Source organism: Molothrus aeneus, chromosome 19 (genome assembly GCF_037042795.1).
Source record: "Molothrus aeneus isolate 106 chromosome 19, BPBGC_Maene_1.0, whole genome shotgun sequence".
Classification (NCBI taxonomy): Eukaryota; Metazoa; Chordata; class Aves; order Passeriformes; family Icteridae; genus Molothrus; species Molothrus aeneus.
Window position 1 is genome coordinate 5694081 of NC_089664.1, and position 22206 is coordinate 5716286.

General features: G+C 55.4%; 2 protein-coding genes and 1 non-coding gene across 3 annotated transcripts; 1 reads left to right on the top strand and 2 right to left on the bottom strand.

Annotated features, from left to right (window-relative positions):
* Positions 1 to 5672: 5672 nt before the first annotated feature.
* Positions 5673 to 15586, bottom strand: SLC27A4 (solute carrier family 27 member 4). The gene is made up of 13 exons (XM_066562877.1): positions 15504 to 15586; positions 12976 to 13142; positions 11913 to 12307; positions 11061 to 11219; positions 10623 to 10692; positions 10425 to 10516; positions 9781 to 9890; positions 9142 to 9351; positions 8803 to 8929; positions 8491 to 8628; positions 8192 to 8356; positions 7640 to 7786; positions 5673 to 7396 (listed from the first exon to the last, which is right to left on the bottom strand). Exons 2-13 carry the CDS (start codon positions 13134 to 13136, stop codon positions 7239 to 7241), a joined length of 1932 nt encoding a protein of 643 aa, XP_066418974.1. The 5' UTR covers positions 13137 to 13142; positions 15504 to 15586; the 3' UTR covers positions 5673 to 7238.
* Positions 15587 to 15732: 146 nt separating this feature from the next.
* TRNAR-UCU (transfer RNA arginine (anticodon UCU)) lies at positions 15733 to 15821 on the top strand. The gene is given in 2 exon segments: positions 15733 to 15769; positions 15786 to 15821. It is a non-coding gene; the product is annotated as a tRNA-Arg (tRNA).
* Positions 15822 to 16825: 1004 nt separating this feature from the next.
* Positions 16826 to 22184, bottom strand: COQ4 (coenzyme Q4). Its single transcript, XM_066562914.1, has 7 exons — positions 22114 to 22184; positions 21864 to 22042; positions 21331 to 21427; positions 19679 to 19781; positions 19441 to 19570; positions 18569 to 18662; positions 16826 to 18018 (listed from the first exon to the last, which is right to left on the bottom strand). Exons 1-7 carry the CDS (start codon positions 22182 to 22184, stop codon positions 17856 to 17858), a joined length of 837 nt encoding a protein of 278 aa, XP_066419011.1. The 3' UTR covers positions 16826 to 17855.
* Positions 22185 to 22206: the final 22 nt, after the last annotated feature.

Sequence of the window (22206 nt, forward strand, 5' to 3'; positions counted from 1 at the left end):
AGATCATTCTCTGGGCTGGGCCCCAGGAAAGGCTGGTCCCTCGGCAGATGAATGCTGCTGTCGCTGCCGGGGTTACGTGATGGCACAGCCGTGAGGCTGTTGACCGTGGTCTTCATCCAAAAATTCCAGCTGGATTTTACGTATCTCTAAATCCCAAGGCTTTTGAGTATCTCGGAGATATGGCCCAGGATGGAATTGTATGGGAAAGCGGCTGAGGAAAGAAGCCTTCAACAAAAATCTTTACTTCAGAAATGAGTGAAGCATTCTGTGTTCAGAGGATCTGGTAATCTTGATTCCAGATCAGTGTTTGCAGTTATGGTTTTATATGAGCTATTCTTGCTCCCAGAAATCATTTATGAGGCCAAATAAAAGCAGAACTAGCTCCTAAAAGAATCTTGATTCCTGACTCACACAACAAAATGGTACAGATTTAGTGCTAGCACCTCCCTGGAAAAGTAAAAATAAATTACAGGAAAGGGAACAGTAATCATAAACACCAATTTGGCTCATTCGAGCATTCAAAGCTGGTTACTGTTAACAATTGTCTTGGACAAAAAGTGACCACATGAGATACAGGGGACGTTTTTATAGACATTTTGTGCTTGGGAGAGGAATGAGTCCTGTCTCCGTGCTGCACACTGAAATGAGAGCACCACAAATTCTCTGGGTTATGTTTGGGATGGGGAAACTAAGCACACAATCTCCTCAAGAAAAGGTAATGCTGCCGTTGTTGGAGTGCTGTAAACACAGACGGTGTTTGATAAACAGGTACATAAAACACATAAAACCCTGGTTACTGGGGCAGGGGGCTGCTCCCACTCCCCTCCCACAGAGCCAACTGCAAAGGGAACAGGTTGGAAATTGAGCCTGGCAATGAAGAGGGGGTTAATTTCTTTTGTCTCATTCCCATCCTCTGTCCTTTTCCCTGCCATTTGCCCGCTTTCTCCCTCTCCTTGAGTGTAAAAGGAGCACACCTCCATTCCTCCACTGAGGGTTTATCCTGGGGGAAACGTCTTAGGTCGCCATCACATTCTAGAGGGACACGTAGTGTATAAATGTAGCAGGGCCTGGCGTTACGAGGAAACATTTTATCAGAGAGCCCCGAACTGACGATTCAATTATTTTTCAATAAAACATCAGGGGAATGCGCAAACAGCTGCTCGCATCCTTCCACACAGCAAGTCAAACTTCAAGGGGAACAATGGCCGGCGAAAGGGGAGCCATCGCGGAGGCGGTGACAATGGGTTTCCTTACTCGGGGCTTTGTTTGATTTCCCCGTCTCAGTTTTGAACTCCCTCCGCCGGAGAAAGGCGAGGGGGTAGGACGGGGAGAGAGGGAAGCAGGCAGAGGGGAAGGAGGGTCAGTGGGAGTTAAAGCCTTTTGCAGCCTTTCTCTGCCATTCATGTGGTAATTGGGTGTCAAGCAGAGATCAGTAAGATGGAGCCCGGCCTCTGTGCCCGGGTTAAACTGCAGCAGAAAGAAAGCGGGAGCTGAACCGATGGAGGGCTGAATGTCATTAGGGCGGGAGGAAGCGGCCCTCCCTCGGGAGCCCTTCTGCCGGGGTGCTGGGCTGGGGGGGCCGCTTCCCATTCAGGGCATCCCTCAAAGCGGCCAGACAAAGCGGGAGGGCGTCCCAACAATGCCGCACCCCCGGCTCTACCTTCAATAGGGAGCTCTAAACAGGCGTTTAACCTTCAGAATAGCTGAAAGTGATACTCAAAGCTGAGGGGGTGGCTCGCCCGCCGCTGTTAGCCTCTTCCTGCGGCCAAGCCACTCGCATGGCCGGGGGCAGGAGGAAGGCTCTGGCTGCCCTCACTTCCTCGGGGCCCTTGGCACAGCCCCGGGCAGGTCGTGGGAGGTGTCACCTCCAGGGCAGGATCAGGCCACAAATCCCGCCCGGGATGCTGGGGGCCCTGGGAGGCTGCTCTGCACCCTCAGGGATGGGACTAGAGGAAGGCAGGGCAGTAACAGGAGGGGTCATATCCCACTTCACAAGCCTGGGATCATCTGTCAGGGATAAGGGAAGATCTGGGCAGTGACCCACATCCTGAGCAGGAACAGGTCCTGGACTTGGACAGCATCGCCACTGCCTGCAATTCCTGGGGTTGCCAGCCTGTACTGCATGATCTCAACTGCCCAAAGCTCTCCCAGAGCCTGGCCTGCCATGATTTTGTGCCTATGTGTGGATTTTTAATGAGCCAGGAGAAAAGCAGATCAAACCCAAGGTTACTTCAGAACGTGGGATTTGCCACTGAAATGGGCCAGGCTCAAAAAAAGCAAAGCAGGACCCATCCCTGCTCCCTGAGCCTCGCTCAGCTGCACACCGTCCAGCCATCCTGTGCTGTCCAGGAGCTCAGCAGCAAACAGCCCTAAGGACATTGTCCTTCCCCTGTGAAGCCTCTCTGCTTTGGGAAGGAAAGCTGCTGTCCCTTCCCTCTCACACAGCGTGATGAGACATTCACAGACCATCATTTTGGTGGAATCCCTGGCCACACAGTCCCTTCAAACTGGAGAGGGAGAAGCCACTCCTGGCTCTGCTCCTGGTTACACTGGAACCACTCAGGGGAATCAAGTATTTCCATTTCTAAAGAGTGCACCAAAGGATAGTCTCTTCTTTGGTCCAGAGTATTTCCCTGTCACTGCTTAAAGGCAAAGCCAGCTCCCCGTAGTGCAGAGGAGCAGGCAGCTGTCATTGTTTGGGAAGGCTCTGGCACACCAAGAGTGGCAGGAGGAGGCTGGAGAGATGCAGTGTTAAAGATTGTCACTGACTTTCTCAGCAGCAGAAATTAATTTCACCCAGAAAGATTCTGAGCAACTTGCAAAGCCCCCATCTGCATTAAGGCTAAAATACACTCCAGTTTTGCACACTAAGCATGGCCTGGCTGGGTTGGACCTAGAGCAGACCAGAAAAAAAGTTGCCACATTTTTTGTCTTGATATATTGTCACTGTCCAGGACACAGGGTCTGGGAGAAGCAGTGATCTCCATGGGGAAGAGTACATTTCGTTTGTAAAGCTCTTTGGCTTTGCTTAAATTAGCAGTTTGATAATAACCCTGGAAAGGATTTTAATGTTTTCTTAACCTCATGCAAACAGAATTTTAAGTGTTTTAATTAAAACAGAACAATACCTCGTACTTTATGTATAGGACTTTTATCTAGAGGCAGCTGTTGAGCCAGACTAGTGCATTGATCAAAGGGGAGGGATGTCTCACAAGGTGTCTCTAATCATAGAGGATTCAATTAGCCTCCTCCTTAAAACTGCACAAATAAAAAGATATTTTTAAAAATCAGATGATTAAACACTGGCTACTTCATTCCAAATACCTCTCTGCTGGAAGTGTTGTGTGTCAGCATTGATCCCAGGCTCAGCATCACACCTGCACTTGTATTCTGGGCCAAGAGCTGCAGGGACACTTACACATAAACTTCATTTTTCCAGAGGAACTGGGACTTTAGAAAGGCCCCAGGATTTCAACCCAAAGCTGACAGCCAGCGGAAAACCTCTGATTGGTGTAGCTGGTGTTTCAGGGAATCCTGAAGCACTGCCAAGAGCACACAACCCTCCTCAGTCAGGACAAACAGCGCCAATGGTGAATGGTCCCCAGGCACCAGATCTCCAGAGGGGACCAACCCCCCCACACCAGCCTTGCTGTACAGGGGGGCTGCTTTGAGCATAACTTAGGGCTGTGAACACACCTCCCTGGGGCTCCCCTCTCCCTGGGGAATGCTCTGGCACGGAGGTGTGTGTGGCACGTGCATACCCCAGCCCCCTGGCACAACCCTGCAGGTCTCTGCTATTGATGGGCTGAGTACCAGAGCTCTCTGTGATGTCTGCTGAGCTCCTTCCCAGTGACTCAGCACCTCCCATCTCCCCAGAGCAAGAGCTCTCACCTCGGGGGGGGCCTCATCCTGCTCCTCTTGCCTGAACTGTGCAGCTCCCCTTCCTCACAGCCAGCCCAAAATGCAGGGCTTGGGGTGAGCTCCTGGCTATGCTCCAGCCAGGCCCAGCTCCTGACTTGTGTTGGCACCAGCAAGGGCTACATCCTGCTCCTCTCACAGGCCTATAATTCCCATCCATCTCCAAAACCCAACAACTCAAGCCAGTTTCCATTTGTATGGGCTCACCAGCAAACAAGTAACAGCCATATTTCCATAAGCTTCCAAAGCTATTCACATCTGCATTGAACAGGCAGTGCCCTGAATGCATAATTTCCTTGGTAGGCTTTTTTAACCTACCCTGCTCTCAGACAGACAGAAACACAGTGCTGAGTTTTGCCCTGCAACCCCTCTTTCTTCAGCACAGCCATCTCCTGCAGGGAGGGAGTACAATCCCCCTGTATCTCCCTCTACCACTCCAAACCACCCATCTCCAGATGACCACCCCCAGCTCTGACTTCAGGGAGGCCAAGCTTTTCTTCACTGCCTTTAGCAGAAGGCTGGATGAGACCTGGTGGTTCAGGTCACTGCCCACCACCCCTGGGCAGCAGCAAGGTCACCTGGCACAGCTTGGTGACCTGGCTGCTGCCCAAGTCTCCATCAGGCACAGTCTCCAGCCAGGAGCCCGAGCACAGAGCACACCAGTGCCTGGGACTGCCACTGGCCTCACACCCACACCATCATCTGTATCCAAAACTTCACCTCAGGCCCCCTCCCTGCGTGGGTACCCTCCCACTCCAACATCCCGCGCTCGCAGGGCTCTGAGCAGCACACGAGGGCTGTGACAGCTCCGGAGCGTGTTCCCCCGAGGGGAGGCGTTTGCCGAGCCCAGCCTGCCCTCCTCTGGTGGCTAAGAGCGGAACAGAGCCCGCAGGTGGGAGCAGAGAACCGACGGAGTGCTGCACTCCCTGCACCAGCTCCCTGGCCCCTAAATATGATTCCTGAATGCAAAATTTCCTTGGTAAATTTCGTGGCAAAGCTGCTGTTTGAGGGCTGAGCCCCCCGGATGCTGCAGGGCTGTGGGGATGATGTCTGTTTTCCACTGGCTGCTTTGGGACAGAGGCTTGTGAGTGTCCAGGGGACTGAAAAACTAAAGCTTTCAGCTTAGAGATGCTGGAGAAGACACCCATTTGAACATGTCCAAAGGTGAAGGTGGTATATAAAGGATGCAAATTTCCAACATGGTGTGGTTCACCTGGCAACACATTTCACTCAGGCTCAGGGAAGATATTTGTCCCTGGCAGCCCCACACCAAGAAGGAGCCAGGTTCTCCTATCACCAGGGTTGGAAGCAGAAGGTGTAAAAGATGATTCTGGCTGCAAGGGAAGTGGAATGGCTACCAAAAAACTTGTCTGCAAGGGCAGAAATGAGATGGGAAGTTCAGCATGGGCAAACAGAGAGAAGCAGCAGGAAGAGGAAATAGAGAACAGGAGAGGGGTGGAAGAGCCACATGTCCAAGGGTAAACAGGGAGAACTGGGATGGCAATGCTAAGGACAGAACAAGGAAAAACATTGTGTGGAGAGTTAGTGGAGGAAACTGGGGAGGGTCTGATAAACATGTTGTGTTCACATAGTCATTAAACCCAGCAGCAAGGGGCTTGTTTCCCCTGCTCTAAGATGAGCTAAAATGCACACAGGGAGGTGATGCTCTGGAGTGGCAGTTCCCAAACCAGCAAAGTCCCCCACCTTCCCTCACAAAGCAGGACTGTACAAGGAAGAGGTAGGAAACAGCAGCATAGACCCATACTTGTGTTTAATTGTGAGACCAGGACGGACTGAGGCAGGCAGGTACGTTGGTGTGGAAGCACAGCTAGAGGAGCAGACACACCCTGCCCTCACAAAAGACAGATGTCGTTTTAAGGAGTAACCCTGCTAAAAGCATAAAAACAAATTATTAAAAAAAAACCAAACCAAAAATAAAACAAAAAAACCCAAAAACCAAAAAACCCAAAAACAACCCAACCCAGAGTTTTCTCTGGAAGAGAAATTTCTGCTTGTTTTCTGAGAACTGGAATTGAACATCGCAGCTGAGGCTGTTTCGTATCAGACACAACATGGGGAATTCACATAGCACAAGTCAGGTGTTTCACACAGACATTTCAGTTCAGGGCCCTGCTCTGGTGCTGGAGACAGGGAGGGCTCTTTTGGGAAGGGATGCAGAGCACATCTTTTGGGAAGGGATGCACAGAGGCTCTCACAGAGGCCACCCTCCAGAGGATGTTCTCTCCCCTGACAAGTTACCTCCTGAGTACATCTAAGCAAAGGCAAACTCAGCCCTTCTTCCTACTCTCCCACTTGCTTTCAGCAAGGAAGAAGGTCCACAAAAAATGCTGCATCCACAAAAGATGGAAGTAAAAGACCCAGAGAAGTGTCCACAAGAGAGTGGGATTTGCTCATGTCCTCCACCATGGAGCAAGGCCACAAGGACATTTACAGTTGCACCCACGCTGGAAGAGGAGAATCAGTCCCAGATGAGCATCCCACCTCCCTGTGAGAGAAAAGGATTCTCCAAGAGAGGACAGGTCTGGGCTATCCCTCCACCTACTGCACAAACCCGAGACACATTCAAAAGTATGGACAATAAATTAAGATTTGAAAAAAAAAAAAAGCGTGTATTATATATATATATATGTATATACACACACACACATATATATATAGATATAATATAATATAATGTGCGTGTAATTCTGAAAAATAGAAATGTCATCCCCAGGAGAGAGATGGCATGGCAGAAACACACCTCTGTCCCCCTCCTGAGCCCCATACTACCCTGCTCCCTTGATTCACAGCAGACACACAACACCAGCAAGGCCAAGCAGAGGGAAGGGGCTGCGCCTGGCACCCACCTTCCCTCTGCCAACTGGGTCCCTGTGCCAGGGAGAAGCTGGCTGCTTGGTAGAGAAGTGGGGAAGAGACCAGCACTGGTCCCTTCATGGCCTTCATAAGGAAGGGTGGCTGCAGGCAGGAAAAGGTAGGGAAAGACAGGAAAAGCAAAGTGGAACGGCAGGGGCACCCCACCCCTCCTCAACTGGCCAGGGCCCTGCCCCTCCCATGGCATGGGACCACCACCACTGTATCAAGCAGAAAATAAAGCCATAATGAGTCAATGCTTTGGTATGTGACCATCCCCCTCCCCTCAATCCCCTCCGTGTTCCTCCCAAACCCTTATCTGTAAAACTTGTCAAATAAAATCTTTAGCGTGTCTTTTATATCACTCTGTGAACCTTTCCTTCCCCAGTGCCTGCCTTGCCCCCTCTCCCCAGCAGGATTTGGGAGGTGCCTGGCTTGAGCCCCACCAGTTACAGCTTCTGGTCTCCAGACTTGATTCTGCTGAACGCTGCCTGGTCCAGTGGCAGGTAACAGCCTTGCCTGGAGTCCAGAAAATACAACCTGTCCTTCACCAGTGCGGGGTCAAAGCCCTGCTTCCGTAGCTCCATCTTCTGGAACTTGTAAGTGCCTGAAATGGGGAGAGAAGAAGGAGTAAGGGCTCACTAGCCACACACGCTTCCATCCCCACCACACCTGTGCAGCCCCAGACCCAGCCTTGCGTCCCCATGCCTCAAAACCACCTGAGGAACTGGCCACGGGCTCTGTGGGGCAGAGAGGCTTCATCCCCACCCTACAGAGGGTGTAACTAGGTTTTCCCCTCCCAGGCTCTCCCAGCACCATGTCCAGTGTGAGTGTGCATGCCATGGCTCACTTGTCTTGGAGACTTCGTGCAGGAACCGCAGGAAGACGGGACGTGCATACAGTGGCAGGGCCTTTTTCAGCTTGCTGGAGAAGTCTTCTAGGTCACAGGAGTTCTCTGGGTCAGCGATGGCTGCCATTCCTGCCCTCCCTTCAACCCCTAAGAGGCAGAGAATGAAGAGCACTGAGACACAATGTCCCTGTAGCATCATCTCCCCTCTGCCCTGCACCAGCAAGACCCTGCTGTGTACTGAAGCACTGGCATGTCCAGCTGTGTCACTGCTGTGTCATCACTCTGTGGCCAGGGCTACCAGTGACACCCTGCAGTCACAGTCATGGCCAGAGAGGACACAGGGTCCTTACAAACCAGCCAGAATCACACCAAAGCTTGAGAGAGGGAGGAAACCCTCTGGTTCCTGCAAGCCACACCCCTTGTGGCCTCTTCCCAGCTTGCCCACAGGGAGCCCCAGCCTACCCTCATCAATCTGGACATGCAGGACATGTTCACACTCAAGTGTTGGAGGCCTGCTTGCCTCTCCTGATTGTCCACTTCCCTCTCAGCTACCTGGGACCTCCACACCATACACCACCACGTCCGTCAGGTTGAGGATGCGGCTCAGCGTTCCCTCCACCTCCGTGGTGGAGACGTTCTCCCCTTTCCATCGGAAGGTGTCCCCCGTGCGGTCTCGGAAGTACATGTAACCATATTTGTCCATCACCAGGACATCCCCTATTGGAAAGCAATGAACAGGCAAAAACATGAGGTGTTGGCTAGGAGCAACCCTGGAACATCTGAGTCCCCATTCCCACACAGGTGCCTTTCTCCTCCACTCCCAGCAGAGAGAGGGGTCCTGCTGGTCTCACCTGTGAGATAGGCAACGTCCCCTTTTGTAAACACATCCCTGGCAATTTTCTTGTTGGTGGCTGACTGATTCAGGTAGCCATCGAAGTGCTGCAGGGGATTGCTCCTGACAATGCGACCCACCAGCTGCCCCGGCTCCCCTGCAGTGAGAAGAGGGGATGAAGGGGGGAAACACCACCACCCCCAGCCCCCCAAGCAAAAAGGGTGTCTAATGGGGTTGGTGTGGTTTAACTGAGCAGAGACAAATCCAGGGAAATTATCCTGAGGTATCGCGAAACACTCACACTCACACTTATCCCTGTGGTTGTCCTCACCTGGTTTGCAGCTGATACAGATACCATCCGGCCCCCTGATCAGCTCCATAGTGTCTTCATCTACCTTCACCAAACCAATGGGGTGCACATTTGGTAGGATCCTGCTGTTGAAGCCGCATGACCCAACCTAGAACAGAAAGAGCTCAGAGCTGTGGGTAGAAAGGACATTTGTCCCACCTGAACCCACTGCTCACACACTCCCAGAACACCACAGAGGTGGCACCACACAACAGCCAAAACCCTTCTGGGCGGATGGAGCAAACAGCCTATTCGGGTTTCCAACCCTGCCCAGGCCAGCTGTCACCCTTTGGGACATGAGGGAGGATTGTGGACCCTTACATTGCCATCAAAGTTTCCCAGGCTGCAGTTGCACTCGGTGGCCCCGTAGAACTCGGCCACCTGGGGGATGCCAAAGCGGGCCATGAACTCCCTCCAGATGGAGGCGCGCAGCCCATTGCCCACGGCCATGCGCACGCGGTGCTGCCGCTCCGTGTCCTGGTATGGCTGGTTCAGCAGGTAGCGGCAGATCTCCCCGATGTACTGCACGATCTGGGAGCAACAGAGAGGAAAGACTCACTAGGATCCCTCTGCCAAGCCCTAGGTTCTCTGAGGCTGCTTCAGGGCAGGAAGGAATGGCACAAAACACCCAAAGTTTGCTAAAGAGGGAGAAGTTCTACTAACTCATCCAGCCTACTGGATGAAGTTCTGCTAACTCATCCAGCTAACCCACCTCTCCAGGCTGTGAAACCCATCCACTATCTCCTTGCTAATGTTGGAACATGAGGAGGACACGTGAAGCTACCAGCCCAGGGAAGGACACAGCCCCACCACCCTGAAAGGTGGTCTGGACAGACAGAACCGGTCCAGGCCTCCCCCACTTCCAGCAGCTGGGCTCTCCCCATAGAGAGCTCTCTCCCTGGCACAGACCCTCAGGCTTCACTGCCCACTCCCCGCTGGCCCCTTGCCTCACAGCCTCACCGTGCAGTTGTATTTCACGCAGTCCTCCCAAAAGTGTGAGGCTGAGAACTTCTTGCGGATGACAACTGTCATGCCCTGCAGCAGGCACTGCCCAATGCCCACGATGTTCCCTGCAGAGAAGCAGCCAGGAAAACCCTCAGTCCCCAAACACCTCCAGCCCAGCCCACCCAGGGAAAGAACTGGCAGGGCAAGGCAGAGGCCATGGCTGGCTCACAGCAGTGGGGGTTTGCCCAGCCAAAGCCCCCAGGGCCATTGCACAAGGGAGGAGACACATGGGCAGTATCATGTAGGGCAGCACTTTCCACCTAAATATCCCAGCATGTCTCAGCCAGCCAGGCAGGCACTGCTTCCCCTTCCCTTAGACTTTCCCCCCTTACTTTCCACAGGGAGCAGCAATAAAGAACAGGTATTCCAAAAGCAGAGTAGGATAACGCCCTCCCCACACACTCCCTGCTCCAAAGGTCAGCCAGATCAATTCTTGGCTTCCAGGGGAAAAGCAAAAAAGCCTCAGTCACACACTGCAAGCAGCAGTCTCATCCTCCTGAGCATGGAGATCACAGCCACACCAGCCTCCAGCCTGAGCCCTGGGCTAGGCTGAGGGAAGAGCCAGTCCCAGGATGCTCTGTATGGCTGGCACACGTTACCTGCAGCATGGTAGAGCGGGAGGCAGTCGTAGATCACATCATCGGACCTCATCCGAAAACCGTAAAAAACCAAGCTGGACATGCGGAAGTACCTGAGGGGAGGGTGAGAAGGAATGTCAGGAGCAGGGCCAGGGCTGCTGTGCTAGGAGAGGGCAGAGCTCAGCCCCATCCTCCCTGAGCCCCTGTCCACAGCCTTACCGGCAGTTCACCACAATGGCAGCCTTGGGCAGCCCCGTCGTGCCAGAGGTGTAGATGTAGAAGAGTTTATCTGGGGAGCAATGAAGAGACAGGGTCACATTCCCAATCTAGGAATTGGGAATGTGACCAGGAACCAGGCTGAACCAGGAGAGGGGGACAAACAAAATTTAAACACTCTACTCTTGCCAGCTGAGCCAAAGCTCTCATGTAACAGCTCCAAGAATATCCTAGGATCACCCTGGGCAGATCAGGTTTGGTGGACACATGGAGGGTATGACAGGATACTGCTCCATACAGGGCTGGGTTTCCAACACTGGAGTAAGACCCATCCCAAACACCCCTTGCCATCAGCATCCCCAGCAGTCTTTTGCCAGAGTTGTAACCAGCTGACCCTCAAAATCACCACCATATGTCTGGCCCCAAGAGCTGAGCACATACCAAGAAAGCCCTTAGCAGGGGGAGCTGGCTGGTGTCGCTGGGCCATCTGCAGGAGGGGGTCCAGGTGTTTTGCACCAGGGAGCACGGATTTAGGATTTTCATCCCCAGACCAGAAGAGATGGATGGATTTATCCAGGGAGGGCTGCACTTCCTGAATTGCTGAGAAAGTAAAGAGGGGAGCTGGAGAAAAGCAGCAGGGTGGCTACAGCACAGAGACCCCCTGTCCTCCCAGACAGCCTGAGGGACAGCCTGTCCCATGTAGCTGTACCCCCACTGTGCTTGGCAGAGTCCCCAAAGGGCTCACAGCCATCCCAGGCAGATGTTGTTCCCATGATTAACAGATGCTGGGGCCACAGCCCAGACCTCTTCAGGGACCAGAAGATCCTGTTTTCCACCTTCCCCCATCCAAAACCTCTTTAGTGCCAAGAGGTCTGTTGACACCTTCAACCTCAGAGGTGTGGGCTGAAACACACAAGGAACTGGAGCCAAGGTGCTGCAAGGATGTAGCAACAGCCATGGAGAGCAAGGGGAGGCTCCTCCTGTTCAGTGGAGTAGGCCCAGTCCAACCCAGGTCTCCATGCTGGGAATGGACTGGAGAGACACAAGGAAGGATCCTCATACCCAGGCTGACCTGCTTGGGAGGCAGACAGCACTGCACTCCAGATCTGGCCCAGTGTCCAAAGGAATTAACAACAAAAGAACCAAACACAAATCTAATTCCTGGATGATTCAACTGTCCATTCTCTTCCAGATCTCTGTTCTGTGGTGGGCAGGAAAGGAACACTGAACCCAGTGACTAGACACACCTCCCTCCAGTCCAAAGCGCTCCCAACACATCTGCCAGCGCCTCACCTTCCATCATCTCCACCCCAAAAACCACAGCTTTGGAGCTGGAGATGGCGATGCAGTGCAGCAGGGCGTCCAGGCGCAGGTGGGAATTCACCAGGGCCGTCTCCACGCCGATCTTGGCCAGGCCCAGCCACAGCCCCACGTACTGATTGCGGGACTCCATGAAAAGCGCCACCACGTCCCCCGAGCGGAAGCCTTGGCTGTAGAAGAAATTGGCCACCTGGTTGGAGTATTCATCCAGCTGACGGAAGGTCCAGCTCTCGCCCGTGCCTTGGAAGATCAGCGCTGTCTTCTCTGGATATTTCCTTGCGGTCCTCTGGAAGATCTTGGCGATGGTGTTCTTCTCCCTCATGTGCCTCCATACCTGCCACTTCACCCGCAACAGGACCAGCCCCGTGCTGCCAAAGAGGGGGAGCAAGAGGGCAGCTGCTCAGTGACCCCTGCAAAATCACTTCCTCCAGCAAAGCCAGCACAGCAGAAGGACCTTCTGAGGAGCTGCACGAGCCCAGCACTTACACCAGACCTCACTTGAGGTCAGCAGCAGCTCTGCGTGCTCCCCTGAGCAGTGGGCACATAGGCAGAACACATCTGCAGAGAGGCTCTTGGCCAGGGACTGATGGAGGCCAGGGAGAGATGTGTTTGGAAGTCTGCAGACAGGGATGTCCCCGATCAAAGGGCATTTTTGAGCCTCAGTGCTCTCCAAGAGGTACCACCACTCCTTCCCCTTCATATCCTTGCCAGGAGCTGGCACAGCCTGATACCAACTCAGAACAAACCCTGCACAGGGACCTGGTGCTACGCCAGCAGCTTTAGGGACAGGGTGAAGTACAAGGACAGTCAATAGACTTTGAGCTCAGCTGAAATCTATCCTTCTTGGGAAAAGTTTGCCCAAGAGTTTGGAGTCACCCGGACACGGCAGAGGGAGATCTCCTTCCAGCCAGGCCAGGTGCCAGCAGAAACCCAGGCTGTGCAAGGAGTCAGGGACTGTGCTCACACATACACATACACCAGGGCAGAGCAGAGGGCCAGGGGTGGATGGCTGGACCTTCCCAGTCAGGGCACCTACCTGAAGTCCCTCGGTAATGTCTTGAGGAATATGAGGAAGAATTCCCATCCACCAGATGCCAGGTAGAAGATGAAGAGAGCAGGGATGGCCTGGATCCAGGACAGTTCCAGAGTGACCCTGAGGAACAGCAGCACAGCTGCAAAGGCAGCCAAACGCAGCATTGTGGCCTGCAGGGAGAGAGAAACCACGGCCATCAACCCACACACCATGGAGCCGGTGATAACAATCCCATGGGCGTGGGATGCCTGAGCAGCCCCCAGTTTCCTGGCTGAGGTCCCTGAGTCATCAGTCCTCCTGGCACTGAGGATGTAACCCAGCAGCCCAGAGCTCCCAGAGATGTAACTTTATCTGACCCTAGAGATGGCCTCCAATTGAGCCATCAGCACGGCCGTTCCCACCTGGGGAGCCACATCCTGCACACCAGCCAGGGGTCTGGCCACGCCCCAGCAACATGAGATGCAGGATAAAGTCACTTCCATGGATGTGTGAGCAAAGTCATGGCAGGAGGCTGTGTACAGATGACTGGAAGCCTCCACTGTACCCCAGAATCTGTCAGTCCTCAAAATCCAGAGTCTCCCAGGCCCGGAGCATGAGCTCTCCTGCATGCCTGGCTCCAGGACAGCCATCACAGCTGTTGGAAGAGCACAGCTTCATGTGCCCCACAACACAGCTCAGACAGATCAGGGACAGGAAACTCAGTTCTTTGAGCTCTGCTTGTGTTTGCAAACCCCCATGTTAGCAGGCAGTTTCCTGGCCTAAATAGGCTGGAGACACTGCCAGAGCAGGTCAGGGATGAGGCCAGGCTGGAGTGGGCAGAACAAGGGCTGTCACTGCTGCCAGGAGTGCCCAGGCCCCTGTCCCATTCCCTGGGGACAGTGACTCTGGTACTTGTCCCTCCAAAATAGCATCTCTGTCCCCATCCCAGACACGCCCCAGAAGTAGCTCTGAGACTCAGAGACAGTCTGAGTCTGTCTTGTCTTCAGGCAATAGTATTGGGAGGAGGAAAATGACAGAGATGTGACCCTCACAGCTCGTAGATAAAACTGGCCCTTCCTGGCATGGATACAGGCCAAAAAGGAAGGAAACATTTGCATCATTTCCCTCTTGAAGATTGATTCCCTGCTCTGAAGCTGGAAGTCCTGCATGGGCTCTTCTACAACTGGTGGGGCTGGGAGCCACACTTGTGGCTTTCCCTCTGCTCTGTGCAGTCCCCCCAGATCCATGGAGCTTCTGTGGATTTTATACCAGACACTGGCAGGGTGGGAGCCAAGGCAATGCCACATGGTCACATCTTGTTCCTTGGCTATCCCACCTCCGAGTTGTGCCACCAGCAGCAGGCTGGGATGCATCAGAGCACAAGATGCCACTCCCAGGGGGACACCTGGAGACATTTTCCCACCCATAGCCCTTACCCTGAGATTGTCCCTTGTGCGAGTGACCTCTGAACGCTCCCCACCAAACACCTACGTCCCAGATGTGATGTCCCACAACACTGTCCCTCTGCCTTTTAGGGACAGGACTCACTGTGCTTTTGCCTGGGAGCCCCTCTCTGCATTTAAACAGGGCAGCTTTTAGATCACCATCAAACTACTGTGCCTCAGCCAGGACCTGGGCCCTCGGTTACAGCCTCACACCAGCCAGATGTGGAGAGGCAGCAGCGGGGGAGCCCCACTCTGTGTGGGCAGTAAAGGGCTTAATCTCCCGCTTGAAGGCAAGGCAGGCTCAGGCAAGCCCCTGTTATCCTCTGCTCCTATCTCCACCTCACTCCGGCATCCCGATGCCTCCTACGGAGATAACCGGGGAGAGATTCCCGACAGATACCCGGGAGAGATTCCCGACAGATACCCGGTGTGTGGCTGCCAGAGACCTCCAGCCCTGCGTTACAGATTCAGGTCTTGTCCAGCTGCATCAGCACAGAGGAAACGAAGCCATGCCTGTAGCTCACAGCCAGCAGGCACCGAGGCAAAGCGCGGGGATCCACCCGGGGAGCACCGAGCCCGAGGAGCGGGTGCCAGGGGGGACAAGGGCCAGGTGGCCGGGCTGTGAGAAGCCCCAGCGCCAATGGCACCTGGGAGGCACCTGTCCCCCACCTGCCCTGGGCAGAGACCCCCGTGTCACCCTCCTGGGGACGCCAGCAAGGAGGTCGAGCAGCGCTGCCCACCCCCATCACACGAGGCAGAAAGGCCGGGAGGGCCCCGCACCGGGACGCAGCCAGGCCCCGCCACCCAACCCCGCCAGGCCCCGGAAGCGCCCGGGCACAGCCGCTCTCGGCGGGGCCAGGGCCCGCGGCGCGCTCGCGGGGAGACCAGGGGACGGAGGGGGCCCGGCGCTTGCCACGGTGCCCCACGAGGAGCCCCGGTACCTCATGCCGGGGAAGACCGGCGGAGCGGAGGGACCCTGGTGCCGTCCGCAGGGTCGCGGCGCCTGATGGGGAGCCCGCGGGGCCGCCCGCGGGGAGGGAGCGCGGCCGCCGCGGCGGCGCCGGGGGCTGACGGAGCGGGATGGGGAGGATGGTGCCACGCTCTTACCGGACTCCGGGGCGTCCGCTGAGGCCCGGCCACCTGCACCGGAGCGGGGCCCGCCCGGCTCTGCGGCAGGGGCGGGGAGGGGCGGGCAGCGCGGGCCGCCGGGAGCTGTAGTCCCGCCCGGTGCACCGGCCCGGCCCCGCGGTGACGGGCGCAACGCCGGGGAACGGTAGCGCGGGCGGGGCGCGCGGGGCGCGGTCAAGAGGCGGTGAGGGCGGCGCGGCAAAGCGAGGGCTCTGTGGCGCAATGGATAGCGCATTGGACTTCTAGCATGTGACCGGAGTCATTCAAAGGTTGTGGGTTCGAGTCCCACCAGAGTCGCATTTTGCCGCCGGGGCGCGGCAATCGCTCCCGGGGCTCCGCGGCCGCACCGGGCCGGCGGGAGCCGCGGCCGCCCCCGGGCGCTGCCGCCGCGCAGGGTCCGCCCGTCTGCCGGAGAGCGCGGAGCGGCAGATCCGTTTTGGGAGCGAGGTCAAGGGCGGCCCGGGCACCGCAAAAAACGCGGCCCCACCGGAGCGTGCCCAGCATCCATCCCAGCATTTCAGGAGTTAATTGTTACCAGGCCCCGCAGTACGGGCATGGTGGAGCTGCCATTTGTCCACAGCGAATACATCCTCTCCAAAAAAAGCATTTTCATGTGGCTGGTGTCTGCTCTCCCCAAACCACCCTCAGCTCCCTCTGCCGCCTGCTTTCCGCAGGCTCCTCAAGTGATGGCTGCAGGAACAGGAGCCACAGACACTGTTACTTGATCCGGCTGAGCAGATGCCGTTTAAAATTACATGTTGTGCCATTTCTGTAGCGCTGGCACCAGCCCACTGAGCCACACGTGGCTGTACGAAGGCGCCACCACCAGCACTGACAGCCTGGACACTTCAAGGCCTCATTAAATAACCCAAAATGCAGCAAAAACCTCTCTCACGGCCATCATTTCCCACGTCTCCTTGACAGTTCCTGGAAGCAAATCTTTGCTGCCCTTTGGTTTATTCACCCCAAGGTTCTGACATTTCTGGGTCATTTTACAGGCAAATGTTTCTTCATCTCGACCACTGCACTAGGATAACCCCCACACTGTGTGTTTTACTGGCAGCTAAAGGATGTATTTATATACTGACTTTTAGAATCTGTTTGAAATAACTCTGGGGGCCAAGAGAGGATTTGGAGAAAAACCCAAAGTCTGGCTCGTGGGGTGGCTGATGCAGGGAGAAGTTAGAAAAAGGAAATCTGGGGGCAGGAAGAAAACATGCTGGAGCCAAAAAGGGGTGAGGTTTCACATCAGATCTCCAGCTCAGGAGGGGAGATGGGGCAAAAGCACAGGGGTAATGCACTACAAGCCCCAGTGTGGATTTATTAAACAAGAAGGAATTCCAACAGCAAACATACATGAACAAAGAGCCCCTGGCCTCGTGGCTCTTTGCCATCACATCCAGCAACTCTGCTCCCTGGCTGCTGGCAGTCTGGAGCACAGTTTAATTAACCCAGACAGCAGACAGCAACCAGCTCCCAGACACAGCACCAGCAGCCGCTGTTTCTGCACTCACTGGATTCAATCCCATCATCCCAACTGTGTCATTTTGTTGCCCAAGGAAGGGATGATTCCTACTGAACAGCCAGCACAATCATGTGGATTTCATCATTTTTGATGGGGAGGGACTACAGGAAGACACAGCAGACTGGGATCAGCTCTCAAAACAGCCAATCCAGGAGGGAAAATATCCAAAGGTATTTCCGTGCCTGCCCTGTGGGCACAATCACACACTGCCTGGTCTCTGAGGCAGGAAGTGAGGCACATCCAGTGTGACCCAACAGGAGACCAGTCAGGCACCAGTACAAAATGGGATTTCACCACTGCACACACCAAACCTGCCCCTGTGCTCCTCTGGAAAATCATGGGTTTAGCTCCAGTCCAGGGCAGCCCCAAGATTTGAAGCCTCAATCTCCCCAGGATGGGAAGGGTGGGAGGAAGGATTTACCTGCACAGCCCTGGGGCTGCAGAAGGCCAAGGCATCCATTTGCTGCAGTGTGCTCCCTCCCCATCCCAGCACTTGGGAGCATCAGTACTGGAATGCTGCTGCTGGGAGAGCTGAGCAGCCAGACCAGCTGGCAAAGGCACATCTGACCTTGACATCCCACAACCCAAATCACAAACAGGTTGAGTTTTTGTCACAGCACAGGGAGGCGCCAGTTGGCCCCTACCAACAGGCTGGAGCCAGCTCTTGGCAGGAGGAAACACAGCCCTCGGGTCCCTGGTGGAAGAGCTACAGCCATGCTGTGCTCCGGGCAGGGCAGGAGGGTTTGGGGTGTGCCTGGGGCTGCTGCTGCCAGCAGGGATCCCCTGGGCCATCCCCACAGGAGCTCTCACACTCGCAGGGCCGGGGGAGGGAGGATGCCGAGCTCCGCCCGCAGGGACTCCACCGGCTGCTCCCAGCGCTGCTCGTAGTAGACGTTCAGGACACAGCTGGAACTGAGCCCGCTCCGAATCGCCCAGGGAACCAGCTCGGTGGCCAGGACCTGCAGCTTTCTGGAACAAACGACACAGGTGGTGGCAGTTCTGATATCCACATTTTGTTAATTTCCTTCTCCATTGTAGGCTGATGCCAAGCCCATGTGTCCCATGTATCCCTTTAACTTTCTGGCATCCCCTCTGCTTAACTCACAGGGGAAACCGAGGCACAGAAGAGGATGGTGTGCCAGGAAGGTTACAGTCAACACCAACCCAAGGCCAGAACTCAGGTTCTGAAACTGCTGGGCCACTAAATCAGATGTGCTGGGGCAGGGAACAGCTCCCAGAGTGGTGAGGGTCCTGCTGGCCCTCAACACATGCCCATCCAAGGCCTGGAAATTGCTCCTGCCTGGCACAGGGGAGCTGGTGTTGAATGCATATTAAGCATCAGGTTCTGCTTCAGTGACAAGGCAAAGCTGTCACCACTTCCTTGGGATGTGGGGACAGCATGGAGGGATCTGTGACTGACTCCCCACTGCAAACCAGCAGTGTCCCCTTTTTGTCCCCAGTGGACACAGGAAAGCAGCACACAGGCTGGGAGTACCCAGGGCAGGGACCGTGCACCTACCGTGAGCTGAGCCGGGCAGGGCCGAACGCTGCTCCCAGGACACACATGGGCAGCCCCGTCTGGATGGCTTCAAACCACTTCACCACCACCTCACCTGGGGGAGCAGGGAGGCTGTGAGCAGACAGAGCACCTGGATCAAGGGCAGCCAGGGCTGTGTGGCTCCTCAGCACAGGCTGTACATCTGCCCTTCCCGAGGATGGGAATGCTTCCTAAGCCTCGCCATGGCCTCATCCTGTGCCAGGATGGGCTTTGTCCCACACCACTCATCCACCCCAGAGGGATGGCACCCCACACACCCTGGGAGCTTGGGGAACACATCCCAGGCAGTCCAACTCCCTGCAGACCTTGGCAATGCAGTGCCAAGGCCTGATGCTCCGTGTGGCTCTCCCAGCACAGGCCTGTTACAAAACTGCCTGGACTCAGGCAAAGCCTGAAGAGCCCTGTCATGCTGGTCCCCACAGGTACCAGCAAGGCTGCACCTGTGACCTGCTATTGAGTCAGACACAAAATGAGGGCAAAGGACATAGAGACATGCAGATAAGGAGCAACTAGGAATTCCCTTCTGCCTTCACAAAGAGCTTGCAAAACATCCCTCCCTCTATGCCACCCTCCCTGCCAGGCAGAAACCACCCATTCAGTGCCTGCCTGTGCCCAGGGCTTGGGCAGAGCATCTCCCAGCAGGGAAAAGGTGACATCTCATGGCCTCTCAGTCACCACAGAGCCACTGATGTAGGAGAGTGATGATGCAAAATCCTCCCCTCTGGGCTGAGGATCAGGGAGTCCAGCTGGCCCAGCCTGCTCCATTTCTGGGAGGCAGCTGAGCACAATCAGTGGGTTTGGCAGTGCAGCACTGTAAGCCCATTGCTGCTCACCCAGCATGTTGGTTGGCATGCCCAGGAGGGTGTGCATCAGGTCGTGCACCTCCCGGTACCGATGGATCACGTACGCCAGCTCTTCATCATCGACAAACTTGGGCGGCATCCGCGTGTCTGGAGAAACTTTCTGCAAGTCCAAAGAGGCCCAGCTCAACTCTGTGGCTCCAATCTCACTTGTGCTCCCAGCACAGGGATCAGCCACAGAAATCTGCACCCCATGAAACCCCACACTCACATTGTCCTCCAGGAACCGGACATACTCCCGGCCCAGCGAGCCCTCCGGCAGCCCCTGCAGCCTGGCCATGTCCAGGGTGGACAGACGGATGCGAGGCCGTTCCCTGGAAGCAAAACACAGCTCAGTGAGACTCCCAGTGAAATCCACAGCAGCAGGTCCTGCAGAAAAGGAGTCCTTGGAAACACCCACCCCTGCTTCTGCCCATCCGTGCTATTTTCCCTGTGCAGATCCTAACTGCTCACTGCAGGGGCACCACTGTCTGCACATCTATTGCAGAGGCTGGGACATGATTTGCTTAAAGGATCTACCTGAAGCCTTGGCAATAAAAGGGCCTTTATCTTGTCTGCTTGTAACAACTCTGGTGGGAAAAACACTGGTGTCCCCTGCACTGAAAAGCTGCTGCTGTGTGGGCTGCCAGCCAGGCACAGACCCCAGCAACAGCCAGCCCTGAAGAGCAGAGAAATTTAATGCCCCTGCACAGCAGCCAGAGCTTCAAAGGAGCAGCCTCAAAGAGGAGAAGGAATTTGTTCTAAGCACAGGTTTAATTTCAATCCTGCTCAGGCTTTCACCACCAGCCACATGGCAGCCACGGTCTCCTCTACAGGTTGTTGGCAAACAGGTGCCTCACAGCCTTGGAAGTAAACAAAAGCCCTTTTATTTCCATTCACAGGGTAAATTCTTCCCATGATAAAAGATCCAGGAGCTGCTCAGCTCCTAGAGTGCAGGTGTCAGGAAGATAAGCATCACTGGCACCAGTTTCACACTGGCTGCATATATTTCCTTGTGTACTTGTTGTCAAAGGGACCTCAGCAGATTGGGGGATAAAAACAAAAAGACCTGTGTGCCCAATTCAGACCGCTGCAAATCCCTGCAATACCACAGGGCAAGGAGCAGGTGGGTATGTCCCTTCCTAACCCTCTCCCTGGGCAGTTCTGCTGGGATTCAGCCCCATCCCAGTGCTCTGGATGTTTTACCAAGTCAATTTCTCGAGCCAGGATGAGGCTGGTCTGCACAAGCATATGGCAAAAGGAAACTTTTCTCAAGCTCCTATGTGACACATGACAGGGAGTAGGGAGAAGGCAAGCAGGTACGCAGTAAGAGCTTGGTTAGTAAGAGAAATCCCTCCTGGTCCTCAGCTTTGCTGCACTCAACAAGTCCTTGCAGATAAGAAAGCAGAAGTGATGGAGTCTTAAAAAAGAAAACAAGAGAACTGGCCTCATTTCAGCTTGAGCCAGGAAAAAAATATGGAGGTGTCTAAGGAGGAGGAGACCAGCAGAGACAGAGTCTCCAATGCAAGAAAATGCAGCAGCAGGCACAGGGAAGAAATCCATGGATGCAGTGTGTTCTCATCACTGCTCAGCATCCACATCCATGGATTTCTCCCTTGTGCCTGCTGCTGCATCTCGTGGTGTTGGCAGCTGCCAGTTCCAGCAGTGAAGCAGAACAGACAGGCAAGTGGTGCCTGCCCTTAGATGTGTCACAGGGCTCCTGTGAACATTAAAAATAAAGTTAGCCCGGAGGGTTAGAGCTACAAAACACTTGTGCTGCTTCCAAGCTCTCCCTTCACAGGGCCAAGGAACCTGCTTGGCCTCGTGTCTGCCACCCCACCACAAACCAGGCAGCGAGGGAGGGAGGGATGGGGAGGGACGCACTGGAGGATGCGGTAACCTTCAGGGTGGTTTTTCATCTTGTCTCGCAGGTTTGGCAGGGCCAGGCAGCCTGTGGTCTCCCCAAGGACTGCCACCATGTCTGAAAGAGAGACCAGAGAGTGACCCAAGAGCTGCTTTTGCAACACCCAGCTATCCTTGGTTGGCAGGTGAGGAAATGAACCATTGACCAGGAGCAGGCAGGAAGCCCGTGGCAAAGTGGGGATCTCATAAACCACAGATCTTCAGCTTCAGGGCCACTCTGCCCTGGTGTCACCCACATGACCCTTCCTGGGAATGGGATGGAGGAGCAGCCATGAGGCCTGGGGGACTCTGGAGAAACAGACTGGTCTGGGTGGCATCACAAGGGGTCAGACTGGAACGTGTTTGGGTTTCCTCACTCCCTCTCTTTCACAGCCTCCTGCACCGGCTCAATTCTCAGCCCTGCGCTTGCCCCTGACTCTCCTATGAAGCCTCCAGGCTGCAGGGAGCGGGATTTTCTGGACGCGGGTGGCAGGCGCTGCCCTCGCCGGCCTTACCGTGTCTGTAGGGGTCATAGAGCGCCATGACCGCGGAGCCGGCGGCCAGCAGCGCCTTCTGCAGCGGGCTGGTGGGGATGTGCCCGGGGTACAGCTGCTGCCACCCTTCCATGTCCTCCTCCTCCTCCTCCTGGCCGCGTCCATCCCGGCCCCGCGGCTCGCTGTGGCTCGGCCGGGCTCTGCCTGCGGGGAGCAGCGGGTAAGGGAGGGCCCGGCTGCGGGGCTGGCCCGGACGCTGCGGGGGCTGCACTTGCCTGGGTGAGCGGGACCGCCCCGCAGCAGCGGGACCCCCGCCCGCGCCGCCCGCAGCAGCTGCCGCATCCCCGGTTCGGCCCCGCCGCTG